Genomic DNA, 17,747 nt, shown 5'->3' with positions numbered 1-17,747 from the left:
CGTTTTGGGAAAGCCCGGATTGAGAATGGATTTTTGATTCTTATTCCGGTGTTCTTTCCATTATATCATGCAGCAGGGGGTTTAGGATATTTTCCTTTGAACGTTTCAAGGTGTATAGATTTCACTAAGGCTGTGTCTTTACCAGGGCCAACCCTCAGGTTTTTTAGTAATATCAGCAACACAAGTGCTGTTTTCAGATGGACTCTTTACAGTGTGAACAGTGGCATACGCAAGTGGGTCCTTCATAAAAACTTTAAAATACTTTATCTGAGTAAAATATTCTGATACATGATTTAGGGTCATTATTTCTATAATTCTATTAGATTAGATTTAATTTGTACCTAGAAAAATATTTTAAGGCAATATCATAGGACGTTATGTTTAAAAATATGTGACCCCAAAAATAAATTAAATGAATCTGAAAGACCAAAGGCCAGGATAGACTTACTTCCCATGAGACTATGAGATGTGTTCTCCTTCCAGTGAAAAAAATGTAAAGGTGTTTCCCTTTTTGCTTTGGCTCCCAGGACAGCCCAGTACAACTTTGCAACACCTCTTCAATGATTGCATAGCCCACTATGGAAGGCATCTGCCCTCTCTTTCCCTGGATCCTGATTTTTATTTATTCATTTTCTCTGGGGTTATATGTTTTCTGGTGAGCGACCTCACCTTCTCCTGTGAACCTGGCAGGTGTAAGGAGAGACACAGATAAACCTTGAGTTAAGGTTTTCGATACAGACACAGCCAATTTGGGCTTGGGAAGACAGCTCCCATGAAAAGCAATTTGAAAGAAAAACTAATGAAAACCTGGAACTGAGAGGCATGGTCATTCCTTCGAACATTTCTCTTCTCTTCTCTAGTTATGGGGGAACTCTTCATCTCCAGTGGTGTTCTCACAGTCATTGAGGATGAACCTTGTAATGTGACCTGCCGTGCATCGGGGTGGACCCCACTCCCAGATATTTCCTGGGAGATTGGTGTTCCGGTGAACCATTCAAGCTACTATTCTGTTCGGGAGCCTGATGAGCCTCAGAGCACAGTGAGCATCCTGGCTCTCACGCCACAGGGCAACGGCACTCTGACTTGTGTGGCTACCGTGGAGGCACTGCAGGTCCACAAGTCTGTAACTGTAAATCTTACCGTGGTTCAGCCTCCCGTGGGTAAGTGAAGACCTCTTGCTTTATAGAATGTGAATTATTATTTCGCACTTCTATTTTATATGTCATGCTACTTAATCAACAACACCTAGGAAAATCGTACGATGACCTTGATTTCGGGGAGGGATGGTAATGGAGACAAATTACTCCTAGGGTTGGCTTAATGACCTTGTAATTTCACTTGCTTTTAAAATTCCATCTTCAAGAGCTTCTCTCTTTTCTACTTCAGATGAAAACTGTTAAGAATATTGATGATTATCAGGAACAGCAAGAAGTTCAGAGATAAATACTCGAATTCCACATTTTTCTCTAGCTTTACCCATTGTTCTCGTTTGACCCCGTCCGCTAGGCCAATACGAGGCGAACTCTTCTAATATTTGAGGAGGGCGTGTAGGTCCTCTCCGGTTCCTTCCAATCTCAGTGGAATTACGATGTTTCATTTTTTACCCAGCAAACCCACAGTGTGTGAAAGTACCAAGTCTAGATGTCTATTTTTAACTCAACTAAATGACATAAGTTTAAAGTTTAGATTCCCCAAGAGATACGTCTGCTATAGAGTCATCGGTATGCCAGCAACTCTAACCACACACCTTCCCAAGGCCCGAGAGCCTGCTTGAACTCGAGTCAGCCTGGGCCAACTAGAAAACGGTGGCGGGAAAAGGGGCTGGAGCTTGACTTTGAGTCCTTCATTCTACAAAAGAGGAAAGAAAGAGAGGCCTGGAGAAGTGCTGGGCTGTATTCCAGGTCATACGGCTGGAAGGGGCAGAGGGGACATCTAAAGCTTTTCCCACTATGAAAACACCATTACATGAGATTGTTCCAAGTTTGGAACAAAGCTACATCCAAAGCAAGATGACAATAATAATAATAATAAGAGAACAGTGCTAGAGAGCAGTTACCATGTAAAGACACTGTTTGAAGTGCTTCTCAACTGTTCACTAAGTTACCCTGCACTACAGCCCTGTGAGTGGATGCTGCTATTGTTCCTGTTGTAAAGGCAAGGTGACAGGGACACAGTGTGGCTTGGAATTTGCCCATGTCTGTAGAGCTAGTAGATGGTGGGAGGTGGCCCTGGCAGTGTGTCTCCGGAATCTGCTCACCCATCAACTCCGCCCTCCGCTGTGAGCAGTCACTTGGGTGGTGTATGAGTACCTTGGGGCTGCTGTAACAAAGCACCCCAGACTGAGGGACTTAACCCACGGAAAGGTATCCTCTCTCTGTTCTGGAGGCTGGAAGTCTGAGGTCAAGGTGTCAGCAGGAGAAATTCCTTCTGAGGGTCCTGAGGGAGAGTCTCCTGGGGGCCCCTCTCCTGGCTTTTGGTGATTGCTGGCAATCTTTGGCTTGTAGATGCTTCACCCCGATCTTTGCCTCTGTCTTCATGTGGTGCTCTCCCTGTGTGTGTGTGTGTCCAAATTTCCCTTTTTTAAAAGGACACTAGTCATGTTGGGTCAGGGGCTCACCAGATCCAGTATGACCTCATCATAACTATAATTAACACAGAATCTACACAGACTGTCTGAATATCTTGTTTCTTGACAGTCTTTTACTTAATAACTTTTGTATTCTGTCATTAGTCATTGCCTGAATCGATCATTTCTACAGTGGTTGTGAAAGAGTGACTTTCTGGTTCCCTGATTTTTCTGTATTTATTAGTTGGCATTCTTCTGTAAAAAAGAGACTTCCCTCTCCTTCCTTTTCGTTCTTTCTTTTTTTAATAGTTTTAGCATGGACTCGTTTTATTCAATACATTATAATTTTCTCCTGTCATTACTCATTTTTATGCTCATATTTCTCCAGATGTGTGGCCAGTGGGAATCCCTTCCAGCTGGCTCTGGTGTCCTTTTGACGTGTCCCTATTAGTTTTTGGGCACTTGGTCCAGTAAGATGTCCCAGACTCACTTTACACTTCCTCTGTCCCAGGCTGGATTCAGCCGTTTCGCCAAGGAGCCAGCCTCGCTTGCTTTTAAGCTGTTTAAATATGATAAAACATGGTCCAGGCTTTGAAAGGGAAGATTAAAAAAAAAGTTCCATTAGCACCAAATGGAATGAGACTGCTTGTTTAAACCACACATCTTAACAAGGTAATCATGCAGCAAAGAGCTCTCGTCTGATCGATGACGCCCCACAGAAATGGAGTTTAGAGATTAGCTTGCCTGCAAAGTTTTTCTTTTGTAGGGGAAGGGCAAGGGGCCCTTAATTGCCCTTGATCAGATTTAATTCAGCTGAGTTCTTCTTAGTCGAGGACCAGTGAAGTGAGCGGCCTTAATTATGGCAGCTGGAGTCCCAGCAGCCTCAGAGGAAAGCACAGTGGGTGTGTTGCCATGAGTCTTGCTGTATTGGACTCATTTGGAAAAGGGTAATTTGTTTCTAAATTATTCATCAAGATCCAGAGCAGCTGGCGGCTGGCTGCATGTTGTGTGTTCTATGCAAGTTTGAGTAGCTGAGGACCTCGTTCCAGCCTCGGCTGGCGCAGCTGGCGACGGCGAGCCTTCAAGGCGCACCGCCAGGTGACGGAGAGCCCGGGGTGAACGAGGCGGTGCCTGTTCGGGCGTCTTCAGGAAGCAATAAACACCAACCCCCACACCCATTTTCTAGATGTGCAAGGAATCTGTCTTCATTTCTGGAATAACCCCTGTAAATCAATGAAAGAGGAAGAGCAATGGCATTTAGGAAGCCTAATTGGTTTAAGCCAAGAAGTTGTATGGATGCACTTATGGATTCTTGAAGGAAAAGCATATTGAAAGGGCTAATGCTAGTTTTCTGAAAGATCGGTTTTCTTGATTCCAGAAGTCATACAAAGTTCAGGCATTGCAGACATGCATACCACCAGCAGGAAAGCCCCTCTCATGCCCACTTTGAGACAACCACCCTCCACCTTCCGTCTGCCCATCTGGATTGTTCTCCGTGTACTTGCTTAAGTGTACGGGCTGTGGAATGTTCAAACGAAGCAGGACTTTTAGGAAATCGGAGCACCTTGTAGAAGGGAGCGATTCCTGGTTAGAATCCAGTTTGGTGAGAAGTGGCATTTTCGAGGGCAGACAAGAGTGGCGGGAGGGACGGTCCTGGGTCGTAGCTCTGGCACCAGCTGTGCGACTTGGGCAAGTCACTACCCTTTGAGGCTCCATTTTCTCACCTGTAAAAAGAGGGGAGAAGAGCAGGACAGAAGTTTTCTTTCCTGGCTGCCTCTCGGAGACGTTAGTGCATCTGCTGATGCTCGAGCCCCACCCCAGAGGTTCTGGTTTAACTGGAGCCTGGGAACTGACACTTTAAAAAAACTTCCAAATTACTCTACTGGGCAGCCAGGATTGGAGGTTGCTGATCTGGAAAATCTCAAAGGCCGTGCCTTTTGGCCCAGCCGCATCAGGTGCTACTATCCACACAGAATTGGGTATCAGACAGCCTGGGCTCAGCTTGCCCACTTACTCACTGTGTGACTGTGGGCAAGTTACTTAACCTCTCTGTGCCTCAGTTTTCTCATCTGTAAAACTGAGATAATAATAATACCTACCTTCTAGGGTTGTTGTTGGTGTGAGAAAGAAGCAGGTTAAAACATAGAATCACTTAGGACAGTCCCTGCCCCAGAGCCCACAGGACAGGAGAGTGAGTGATTGTTATCATTTATCACATTGATTCAGAGATCTCCTGTTTCCCTTCTCATCAGCACCGGGGCCTGCTTGCACGTGCCGGTGGTGACATTTTGTATTAATCCAGTTGGTTTTTAGAAATTCTAGTTGCCTGTTAAAAACTCTGAGCATTTCTGTGAGAGCATCTGGGGAACACTATTTTCGTTTTCTTCACAGATGGGAAAAGGACATTCTTGAAGCTGAGATTACAGTTATACAGTAAATTCGGTAACGCAGCCCTAACGTGCACGCAGTTGTGTGCAGGAACGTAGGGAGGAGGGCAAGCAGACTTGAGCTTGGAGGTAATCTTCCTTAGTCACTGGCTGTGGGTTGCTCAGGTATGGTGTACACGTCCCCTCCAGCATCTGCCATTCGCCTCGAACCATCATGCCACACCCTCCACCACGGCACGAGTCAGGGACCAGCATCCGCCTAGACTCCCCGTTCCTCTACGGCCTGGGCTGTATCTTCCCTGGAAGGATTATTCCAAATGGAAGATGCAACATGGCAGGATGGAAAGACACAAGTCAGAGTGCCGAGGTTTTTCTTTTCTGAGTGTCCTTGTCCAATTTACTGAGTCTCTTCGTCTCGAGTGTCTTTTCTGTACGAGGAAGGGGTCGGATTATGGGTGAGCTAATTCCAAGGTTCTGTGTTTTCTGTCCACTATTGACTTTTGATTTATCAATCTATGAGTATCATTTATTTTTCTTTCACTCCACTATAAATGGACTCGTTTAAAAAATTAGCCTCATACTAAACAAAATACCCAAGATGTATCTGCATATATGTATATGTATATATGTAATAGATGACAAATCAAAAATTTTTATGAAAATAAGACAGTTTCTTCCGTGTGGCTCCAGTACCAATCGTACCTCCTTATGGCACCTAGCCCACACTTTTCTCTTGGCTCCACCAGAGGAGAGGGAGAGCAAGCCTCTCCTAGATGTGAAACTCTGTGGGAGATTTGACCCCCAGTGGGGTGCGGTCCCAGCAAAGAGGAAGTGAAAGAATGAGCTGTGTGGTTCCTGATGTCAGTTGCCGTTCGGTGAGAGTTTGGGGCTTTGAGGTGAGTGCTGGCATCACTTTGTTTGCCTTGGTGGTTGAATTATGGACATGAGAGTGAGTGAGGTCGTCCTTGATTCGGCTGCAACCCCAGCAAGGTGGCCCCTCCCTTCCTTTAAACAGGTCTGCCCTGAGGATAAGCAGGTGTCTCTGTGCTGGGTCAGAGGAAAGGGTTGTATGTCAGGACTCGGTTGACAGAACTTGGCATGCTTATGATTTCCTCCAGCGGGCAGGAAAACGCCCTGAGAGCGAGTGTTTGGGAAGTCAACAAGTATGTTGACTTATGCCAGTAAGAATTCCAGGCCTATCTCTTGAGTCCTGAGCCAGACTTTAGTGTTTCACCCCAGCTGGCTCTTTTATTATGAAAACCTCTAATATTTGCAAACTTCGGTTTGTAAAAGACCTCGTCAGACTGAATTTAGGATGGCTGCGGCAATATCGAATGTGTGCTTTGTACCTTACGGTGTTCTCAGCTCGTTCACGTGCATCTCTCGAGTCTCTGAACAGCCTGGTGGGGCAAGAATTGTTATGGATGAGCGAGCCAGAGGCCAAAGGGAGCCCAAGTCAGTGGTGGCCGTGAGATTTCACTGGTTCCATTGATGCGAAGCCCAAAGCTTTTTGTCAGTCACGAAGCTTCTGTACGGTGGTCTGATTTTGAACTCCAGATTGTGAGTATCATAAATGCAGTCTGGACTTCATAATCTTATTATCACATCTGTGAGAGGGAGAGTATGGGAGCATCCTGTAAGGTGGCAGTTTGCTTGGGCAGTGTTAGCATTTTGCCTGCACACCAGGGATTCTCAAAGTGTGGGTCACCACCCACCTGCATCACAATTACCTGGGTGCCATTCCAGATGCCCGACTCAGCTCCACTGGAGGTGGGCTCTGGATCTGCGTGTGCAGAAAGCTTTCCAGGTGGCGCTTGGGATCCTGCTGTCTGTGGAACAAAGGGATAAGCCGTATTACTCTCTGGATGTGAAGGGACTGTTTTAAAGGCCCAATTCTGGGGCTGGGGAAAGGTGGCATAGGAAGGGTATAAGCCTGTCCCCCCTACATTTTTTGGGGAACTCTTTTCTTCTCTCTATCTGTCCCAGCTCATCTCAGAAAAATGGTGGGTAATCCGGAGATCCATCCATCCATCCATCCATCCATCCATCCATCCATCCATCCATCGACCTATTCATCCATCCGTCCATTCATTCAAGGTGCCCAGTATGTGCCAGGTGCTTGTGGCATAGGTAGAATAAGACACAGTCCTTGACCTTGAGGGGACAAAGTCTAGTTTAGATAGTAGCAGATATGTAAGAAGAAATGGAAGCCACAATAGTCAATTTCATGGACATTTAAGATGGCAATGAGGGCCGGCCCCGTGGCCGAGTGGTTAAATTCATGCACTCCGCTTTGGCAGCCCAGGGTTTTGCTGGTTCCAATCCTGGGTGTGGACCTGGCACCACTCATCAGGCCACGCTGAGGTAGCGTCCCACATAGCGCAACCAGAGGCACTCACACCTAGAATATGCAACTATGTACTGTGGAGCTTTGAGGAGAAGAAGAAGAAAAAGAAAAAAGAAGATTGACAACAGATGTTAGCTCAGGTGCCAATCTTAAAAAAAAAAGAAAAAGATGGCAATGAATGTGAGACGTTAAAAAAAGAAGGAAACTTTAAAAACCATCACAGGTAATGCGGAGAAGCTTTGCACAAAGGGCAGAAGACAAATATCTTTTTATATTATGTAATTCTTCAAAGCAAACTTCTTGAGATGTCTGTGGATTGCTCTGCAATCAGATCCTTGCTTTTCCATGAGTCAGCACCCCGGTGGTTGACGACTGTAGACACAGAGCATTAGTGACCATCTCTAACCATCTCTGACTACAGCTTATTCCCAGCACTTGACTTTGACGCAGGAATAGCAAACTATGATTTCAAGGAAAACTCTTAAGGAAGAACCCCTAAGAGCTGTTTTTCCGCTACAAACCTGTGGTTCTGAAGTGCTGGAAGGCCATTGATTTCAAAGCAAATCTTATCTTCTTCATAGGAAGTCTGTTGTTTTATTTTCGAACGACTAGAATTTAACAAAATAGCATGCGTTTACACTGAGATAGTACCGAGCACTCAGGGAGGAGTGACGGACTTTATTGACTAGCAATTCACACTCAGACAGATCAACTTAAACGTGGTTTGACTTTGACGTGGTTCAGTAGCGGGGAGTGAAATGCCCATAAGGGCTCTTCGGAACATCCATGCAGTTCCCACAAACCCACGGCCAGGCCGTGCTGTCCGACAGGACTTTCCGTGGTGAAGGCACCGTTCTAGTCTGCGGCAACTACACCCTTGAAATGTGGCCAGTGTGACTGAGGTGCTGAGTATTTAAGTGTCTATAATGTTAATTAATTTAAATTTGAATTTAGATAACCACATGAAGTCTATCCGACAGCTCTGGCTAAGGCGTGGCTGTAAAAAAAATCAAAATGGCTTTTTCTCTGTCTCCTTCTCTTTCTACCTCGCCTTCATTTCCTGCTGGCCCTGCCTCACCTTAATCTTTCTGTCTCCTGACTCCGTGACTACTGGATCAAACAAGAGGGCAAAGTAGAAACTAGTGAAGGCGGCCTCCGAAGGGCCACGGAGAGAGCAATTACTAGATGAGAAAGGAATTCTGTGGGTGGGGCATGGATGGCACTGGAGTGAGGCCTTTCGCTAAGTTCCTTTGGGAGTGGCTCTTCCTCAATTTGTCCTCGTTTCCTTTGGGCTCTGGACTCTCAATGGATGGGGATACGGAAGTGAGAGCCAGATGGCATTCTTCCGGTCTTGTCCAGCAGTAGCTGCTCAATAAGCATTTCTTGACTAAATAAAGGGTGTGGAACATGGTGATCAATACCCCAATCTCAGGGAGTCGTTGCCAACCCCAGCCTTATCCGCCTCTCAGGAATGTTAGCGACATTAACCAACTAGATCTTGGATTGTGTTACTAAGCAGGTATTTATTGACAGCAATAAATATTGTGGATGATACTGTAGAGTGTTGAGTATTTAAGCACAAAGAGAAATTGGCCTAGGACACCTGGCTATAGCAGGCTGAATAGTTATAATAATAATAGAAAACATAAGAATTAAAATTTTTTTTTTTAAATAGCAGTCACGTTGGTTTATAACATTGTATAAATTTCAGGTGTACATCATTCTATTTCAGTTCCTGTGTAGATTACATCATGTTCACCACCCAAAGACTAATTATAATCCATCACCACACACATGAGCCTCATCACCCTTCTCACCCTCCTCCCTTCCCGCTTCCCCTCTGGTAACCACCAATCCAATCTCTATCTCTATGTGATCATTTGTTGTTGTCTGGAAGACCTGATCTAATTCTTGTGTGGGAGAATCAGTGATTACGTCCCCTAGACAGCGGCAAACATCACTAAAATATCTTTTTTTTCTCCTTTCAACCTTATAGGCAGTCTTGATAAACCAGGTGCATCCTTGCCTACCTGGGCCATAGCTCTACTCGCAGTCTCATTTTCATTGCTTTTGATCCTGATAATTGTTCTGATTATAATATTCTGCTGCTGTCGTGTCCCCGGGAGAGAGAAAAAAGGTAATTTTTTTGTTTGTATAGATTTGTATGTATTTTCGAACTTTTGGTACAAGCGGTTGAAATTCATTAGCTCATTAGCTCTTTGGAAAGATACATTGACTTTCAGCATCCTCGAAAGGAAATGTGTGAAGTTCATAGAGAGGGGAGGGATTTTCTCAAGGAAGGAAGTCACTCGTTCGGGGCCTGGTGCAACCCCTCCAGGAAGACAGATCTTCACACTTTTGAGAAAGTTTTGAGGCAGCACCTCTCTTACAAAAGACACTGACTATTTGATTTTTGCGCTTATTTGCAAAGATAATAAGGTTACTGTAATCTGTTATTTAGATGCTGTGTTTTTTCTAGAATCATACCTACCTATCTGAGCACATTAAAAGATCATTTGCTGTTTTGTATAATTCCAAATCACCTTTGGTGGGTGAATGTTGATGTGGTAGAGAGAAATATATAGTCTTTTATTAATCAAAATAGTACAAATAAAAATAATTACGCATTTCTTCTGAACGAGGTCTTCTGAGGTCCTCCAAGATATATGAACGCAGTGGCTTTGTTTGTGGTCGGGCTCAACGTGGGGGTGGGCTCATCCACATGCGGGTGGGCTTCTTGTAGAGTTCGGCAGTGTGTGACTTCAGAAATAAAAGGATCTTTGTCATGGGGACAGCTCACTGCTTTCCAAGTGTGGGGTATGTGTGTCCAACATTATCTTTCCTTCTCTCATAAAAGCTTCACCGACTCCAATTTGAATATCTTCTACAGTTAAATCATTTTTCTTAAAATGAGAGGTTTGATGTTAGGAGGCATGCCAGTTTAATTATATTTTTAATTATTTTTTTAAAAGATTGGCACCTGAGCTAACAACTGTTGCCAATCTTCTTCTTTTTTTTTTCCTGCTTTTTTCTCCCCAAATCCCCCCAGTACATAGTTGTATATTTTCATTTAGTTGTGGGTCCTTCTGGTTGTGGCATGTGGGATGCCACCTCAACATGGCCTAATGAGCGGTGCCATGTCCGAGCCCGGGATCCGAACTCTGGGCCACTGAAGTGTAGTGTGCGAACTTAACCACTTGGCCACGGGGCCTGCCTACATTTTTAATTTTATTACACTAACTGCCATTGGATGAGAACTTTTTGTGTGTGTGCCAAGCGCTGTGTTAACTAACTCTTTTACATGGAATATGTCTGTCTTAGCGAGATATCCCATGTAAAGTGTATGGTCTAACCTTAACCAGGCTAATGGTCTAGCCTTAACTCCTGCATAGATTTGTTTTGTGATTGGGGAATTAATTCTGTGATATAACTTTATTCCCTGGGAAACATAAAATGAAAAGTAGCAAACGCCTATTGACTCAGATTTGATGGGAATTTGTTTTTGCCTGGGAGTTACTCTATATGGCACAGATGGATTACTCAAATAAAATACACCAAATTTTAAGTGAAAATTATTGGATAACTTAAATTTTAATTCAGAAGTGACCAGGATTGTTCAGTGTCTTCAGATGATTATTTTCAACGTTAGCTATTGTGGCATAGCTGGAGAACATTCTGGTTATTCGGATTTCTGCTTCTCTTAGGGTTTTCTCTGTTCCACAACAGCCTAGTGAGGTTTGTGACATTGGTGGCCCATGTAGGATGTGCAGAAGGGTGATTCTCTGATTCTTAGCTTCCTCATTTACAAAATGGGAATAAGTCCTACCCTGTAGATTGGTTGTGAGAATTAAATAAATTAATGTATGAAATAGTTCTGTGATCCATTCTAGGTTTTATCCTTTATTTAACTTTGAGATGAAAATCTCACATGAGAGCAAGTTATTTTTGTTCTCCTGGTTTGTAACAGGTCCAGGTAAGTGCTTTGAACAGGGCCTGTGACAACCCACTGACACCAGTCTCCACCAGGTGTAATTCACAATGGGCACTTCACCTTGCCATAAATGTAAAGGATCCGAGTCCTAATGATATTTTTCATGGAAATAGAACAAAGAATCCTAAAATTTATATGGAACAACAAAAGACTCCAAATAGCCAAAGGATTCCTGAGAAAAAAGAACAAAGCTGGAGGTATCACACTCCCTGATTTCAAGATATACAACAAAGCTATAGTAACCAAAACAGCATGGTACTGGCACAAAAACAGACACACAGATCAATGGAACAGAATCGAGAGCCCAGAAATGAACCCACACATCTATGGACAGCTAATATTCGACAAGGGAGCCAGAACACACGATGGAAAATGAAAAGTCTCTTTCAAAAAATGGTGTTGGGAATACTGGACAGCCACATGCAAAAGAATGAAAGTGGGCCATTGTCTTACACCACATGCGAAAATTAACTCAAAATGGATTACAGACTTGAATGTAAGACCTGAAATCGTAAAACTTCTACAAGAGAACAGAGGCAGTACACTCTTTGACATCGGTCTTAGCAGCATCTTTTTCAATATCATGTCTCACAGGCAAGGGAAACAAAGGGAAAAATAAACAAATGAGACTACATCAAACTAAAAGGTCTGTACAGCAAAGGAAACCACCAACTGAATGAAAGGACAACCTAACAATAGGCAGAAGGTATTTGCAAACCACATATCAGGTAAGGGCTTAATATTCAAAAGATGTAAAGGACTCTATACAACTCAACAATAAAGAAACAAGCAACCCAATTAAAAAATGGGCAAAGGATCTGGACAGACATTTTTCCAAAGAACATATACAGATGGCCAACAGGCACATGAAAAGATGTTCAACATCACTAATTATCAGGGAAATGCAAATCAAAACTACAAGGAGATATCACCTCACACCCATCAGAATGGCTATAACTAATGAGACAAGAAATAACGAATGTTGGAGAGGATGCGCAGAAAAGGAAACTCTCATCCACTGCTGGTGGGAGTGCAAACTGGTGCAGCCACTACGGAAAACAGCAGGGAGAGTCTTCAAAAAAGTTAAAGATGGGAAATACCATATGATCCAGCTATTCTACTTCTGGTGATTTATCCAAAGAACATGAAAATATGAATGCATAAAGATGCATAAAGATAAATGCAGCTTTATTCACAATAGCTAAGACTTGGAAACAACCTAAGTGCCCATCAATGCATGAATGGATAAAGAAGATGTGGTATATATACACAATGTAATACTACTGAGCTATAAAAAAAGATGAAATCTTGCCATTTGCAGCTACATGGTTGGACCTTGAAGGTATTATGCTAAGGGAAATAAGTCAGATGGAGAAAGTCAAATACTGTATGATTTCATTCATAAGTATATGATAAAAACAACAACAACAGCAAACAAACACATAGAGACGGAGAACAGATTGGTGGGTACCAGAGGGGAAAGTGTGGGGGAGGGTGAAAGGGATAAAGGGGCACATGGGTAAGGCGATGGGTGGTGACTAGCCTTTTGGTGGTGAACACGATGCTTCTATACAGAAGTTGAAATATAATGCTGCACACCTAAAATTTGTATAATGTCATAAACCAATGTGACAATAAAAAAAATCAATGAAAAAAAAAGGGATGCAGTGAAATCTTTGATTTCCCCATGATAATTATTTCCATGCTTAAAAATATTAAACGTTAAGTTTTTTTAAAAGCATTTTCTGGCATTCTGCTTTGCTGGTGCCTGGAGAATTCTCGGTGCTCCAACTGGTTAACTGGGGATTGACTAAGGGCGTCTGAGGACCCCACTCAGCGGGGCCTGGAGGAGTTGCGATCACAGCTTCTGCAGCAGAGGGACCCAGAGGCCGTCTCCTGCAGCCTGGCCCTTATGGGAATACTAGCGACATCTCCCTCTCATCAGAAGGGGACCAGACAATATCTCTCCTTCAATTCAAATAAGATTGCCCAAGGTTCCCTCTGGAGTGTGAGTCAGCAGATGTTATTACAACTGAAAATAAGTGATAACATCATCTAAAAAATAAGGAAAATGGATATTTTTTGGATTCCAATAAAGCTTTATGAATAGACGACCCAACAGGAAGGCAAAGTTACAAAGAACACTGACTTCTGAGACGCATGGTGGGGGACTGGTGTGTGGCTCTGTTAGTCCCTATTTTCAAATTCCACATTTCCTCTAGTCCAAGAATCCATTGAGTAAAAACGTTAGCAATTTAATGACAGCTTTTGGGGGTGGACGCAACTGTATAGATTGGTACCATTGATACATAGTGATTGAAAATGTATCTTAGAATTAAAGAACCATAGTGCGTCAGCAGTAGAATTCTTTATCTGTTAAAAATATGGTTCTGCTTGTGTAACAATGTCTAGTCTGTTAAAAATATAGCAACACTAGTGTAATGCTTACCTCTTGGGTTGTTGTAATGATTAAATGAAATAATACTGCACAGTGCTGGCTGGGTGCTGTCGCAGGGTAAGTAGTGAGTGAATGTCAGCGAAGACTGGGGATGCAGAGCACCTCTTGGTGGTGAATGGAGTATTTATAATTTAGCTAATCAAATGCAATGCTAGTAAGTGCTTATTAGGGGCCTACCATATTTCAGGTACCTAGGGCTTATTTATATCTATGATAGTTGATAGTGGATCCTACTTTCCTTATGTTTGAAAGTCATTTGATAACTGCATGTTGGGGAACTTCATAATACTCAGTGGATCACAAATATTCAGTAATGTCAGTATTAAAATCAGGGGGTCTATAATAATCTATGAGATTTTTGCTTTCAGAATAACTATCTTGATTTTGCTAATGTGTTTTTTTTTTTTTTGCAGGATCTAGTTATCACAGTGAAGTAAGGTAAGCTTGAAATCACATCAATTTTTCTGAAAACAAAAATAAATAAACAAACTCCCTCCCCGCTCCCAACCTGTGGGACTTTAGGATTACGTTACTCAGAATTAGGTACTGCAAGTGGATCACTGTGAAAAACACGTATGCCAGTCACAGACTCACAGGACAGCATTAATTGTGGAACGGAGTAGGTGGGCTATTACTGCCAACCACTCACTTAAGAAAATGGATTTTCTACTTGGTGTCTGGCATTTGCATCTCTTTCCACAAGAGGACACTCTGCGCCATGACTGTTGGCCCTCCTGCTTTGAGTCAAGGCTAGGGACTTGAGCACATTTTCAAGGACGTGAAAGAACCAGGCAGAGGTCCTGCTGGAATTTCTGGGGTGGCGGTGGACAGTGAGGAGAGCTGGATGGCTTGAGGCACATGAAATGACCAGGCGGACAAATTAGTAGTTTTCACTGCTTGTACCACTGATGGGGGAGGGGACAGAAAAATTCCTGCCATCCCCACAGCTGTCCAGAAGTAGCTGCAAGCACTTTTAAGGTAACTCTGTCAGGGACTTACAATAATACCATAACCAGTTTAAACGTCTGCAATGTTTCCATAATCATGAGTGCTCTAAGAGCAGGGGTTTTTAGACAGCAGTGGTTTTGTTGGGGGTGTTATAACAAAACCACATGGGGTTTTCAGTATTTTATTTGATACTTTTAATTTTTGAAATGCTGGGCTTTTAAAATATCTTTCGGCTACATGTGGTGAATGAAGACGTGTGTAATCATCGCATGACGGATACGGTCCTTTCTTCCTCCGACCTGGTCAGGCACTCCCTGGTGATAACTTGGTTTTGAGAGTGGTGGCCGTGCTCTCCCTGAGGACACCACAGAGCAGGAATCTGAAAATGCATCTCCTCGGGGGCCTGACGGGAGGCGAGAGGAGAGGAAGGAGAGCTGAGCCTGGTCACGACTCCAGCATCTCTCTTGATTGCTGTCACTGGCAGGATGGCATTCTGCATTCTTCTGTTCAGCATTGACGACAGTGTAACAGCTTGCATTTCCCTTCTCTGGGATCTTAGGTGATTTCAAAACACAGCACAGTGATCAACAGCTACTCAGGGCAACGGGGGAGAATAATAATAACAAGGGCAGCAATAATAATCATGACAATGGTAGCAACAATGACAGCTGGCATATGCTGAGTGCTTAATATGTGTGCCAGGGGCTGTCGTGCACCTGGGAGGGTTGTTCTCTCACTTCATCCTCACCGTGATGTCTTGGGTTTGTAGAAGAGGAAACTGCAGGGCACAGAGATGTTAGATCAGGAGCTCAGCTTGTCCGTCTAGAGAGTGGGCAGGCCAGAAGGTGACCCAGGCAGTCCTGCTCAGGGCCTGTGCTCTTGTCCACATGCAGCTCTCACACTTAGGCCCGGGGAGGAAAGACGGAGTGACTCACTGGGACTCCCGTATCCCACTTGCTTCTCCTCCCACTGAGCCGACCGTGCTGACTCCAGCTGCCCACAGAATTCTGCATTGGAAGAACATATATACTTTTCCCTGTAGAATCAGTGCATGTTTATTATAGAAAAGATTAAAAATAAAGATAGGTAAACCAAATGGTTTTAAAATCACCCATAATTCTATTGTCCAGAAGTAATCATTGTCATCTGAGTATGTGTATACTTACCCACATGTGTTCACATAGATGCACATAGATACACACTCACATGCGTTTTGTGAAATTTGCAACATAATAAACATTGTTCTATAGCTTGTTCTTCTCTCTTGACGCTATTCCGAAGGTTGTTTCTGTTAACAAATACTTGCCCACAACACTTTTATTTCATTTGCTTCATAAAGTATCTTATTGAAGTGTGACATAAATACAGAAAAGTACACGATATGAAGGTGAGTTTGAACAGTTTTCACAAAACATATGTATCTGGACCTCGACGGCCGATGTGCAGAGTTGGAACACCCCCAGCACCCCAAACCCTCCTCAGGCCTCCGTCAAATCATTGCCTTCCCCTGCCTCAAAGGTCATGTTTTCTGACGTCTGTCTGCAGAGCCCCAGAGAACAGATTCATGTAAACTTGACATAAATGGAGTCATATTGTGTGCACTCACTCACATCTGCCTTCTTGAGCTTCACGCTGTGAGACTGATCCACGTTGCTGAATGTCAATGTAGATTGTTTATTATTATATAAGACTATGTTCTGGGCATGTATGCAATTTATTTTTCCATTTTTCTTTCAGTGGGCATTTGGATAGTTTTCAGGTTGGGGCCATTATGAATATTACTGCACTAAGCATTCTTGTGGGTGTCTTTTGGTGACATATACCCATGCACTCCTTCCTGTCTTGTATTCCATTTCGTATATATCTACTGTGAAAGCTGGGTCAGAGGAGAGGTATGTGTTCAGCTTTAGATGATACTGCCACACAGTTTCCCAAAGTAGGTGTACCAGCAGGTGTATGCTTCCACGAGCAGTGCATGAGAGTTCTCATCTATAATAATTTTTATAGGTGAGATGTATCATCATTTATTTTACTAGTCCTCTATGGTTCGGCGCCTGGATTGTTTGCAGTTTTTGCTGTTATAAATACCTCATGAATGAACATTCTTTCAAGTAAATCTTTGCACATATCCTTGATTATTTCCCTATAATAAAATCTTAGTGGTCAAGAATAAATATTTTTAAATCTTTTGATATTCAATGCCAAACTTCCTTACCCTACACCAATTTTTGCTTTATTTCAGAGGTTGGGCATACTTTTTCCATAAAAGCCCAGATAGTAGATATTTTCGGTTTTGTGGACCAAACGCTGTCTGTTACAACTACTCAACTTTGCTGCTGTACCATGAAAGCAGCCATAGACAATATGGAAGCAGACAGATGTGGCTGTGCTCCAATAAAACTTTATTTACAAAAACAAGTGGTGGGCCGGATTTGGCCTATGGGTCATCGTTTGCCAACCCTGCTTTATTTGGTCACTTGTTTCTGAGAGTTGAGTTCCATGGGCCTATCGTGATGAAGTTGCCTGTCTCCCCATAATGGGAGTGTGTGAGCATGCAGGCTGTCTACGCAGCTGTGCTCAGAGCTGTGAGTGTCCATCCTGATGCTCTCCACTCCCCACAGGCCAGCGACTGAGCTTTGGCCTTGTGGTAAGTTCAACATGTGAACCCAGCATCCATGGCCAATTAACGTTTGGCTTTTAAAATTGTCTAATTCTAGGAAATCTGCAACTGTAAAGACAAACAAAGAAACTCTTCAGACAAAGTTAAAAAGTGGAAATGAAAACCATGGATACAGTTCTGATGAACCAAGGACTACGAGTGAGTGGACAGGTGGGGCAGTGGAAAGACCTGGAAAGGAGAGTGTCCAGAGAGGGGCTGGCCAATCCAACAGCAGCGTCACAAGGCAGATGACTTAGCCATGAGTGGTCATTATTTTTCGGGTAATTTTTAGAAGAAGGAGAAACTCCAGAAATATTCTAGCAGTAGATTAACAGTAAAAATCCACATAATTGTCTAAAGTTTAAAATACAGTGAGGTGGACATCTAAGAG

At 43.2% G+C, this 17,747-nt stretch overlaps 1 protein-coding gene across 1 annotated transcript in view; it reads left to right on the top strand.

Moving 5' to 3' along the window:
• Positions 1–17,747, top strand: part of LOC124234241 (immunoglobulin superfamily member 5-like) — a 41,370-nt gene that overhangs the window by 15,205 nt on the left and 8,418 nt on the right. The window contains exons 4-7 of the mRNA XM_046651482.1: positions 861–1,160; positions 9,297–9,437; positions 14,163–14,187; positions 17,415–17,515. Coding sequence (XP_046507438.1) covers positions 861–1,160; positions 9,297–9,437; positions 14,163–14,187; positions 17,415–17,515 — 567 coding nt within the window. The remainder of the gene's footprint in view (positions 1–860; positions 1,161–9,296; positions 9,438–14,162; positions 14,188–17,414; positions 17,516–17,747) is intronic.

Source organism: Equus quagga, unplaced genomic scaffold (genome assembly GCF_021613505.1).
Source record: "Equus quagga isolate Etosha38 unplaced genomic scaffold, UCLA_HA_Equagga_1.0 73442_RagTag, whole genome shotgun sequence".
NCBI classification, from domain to species: Eukaryota; Metazoa; Chordata; class Mammalia; order Perissodactyla; family Equidae; genus Equus; species Equus quagga.
The sequence above is the reverse complement of the archived record's forward strand: the minus strand, read 5'-3'. Positions and strand labels throughout refer to the sequence as shown.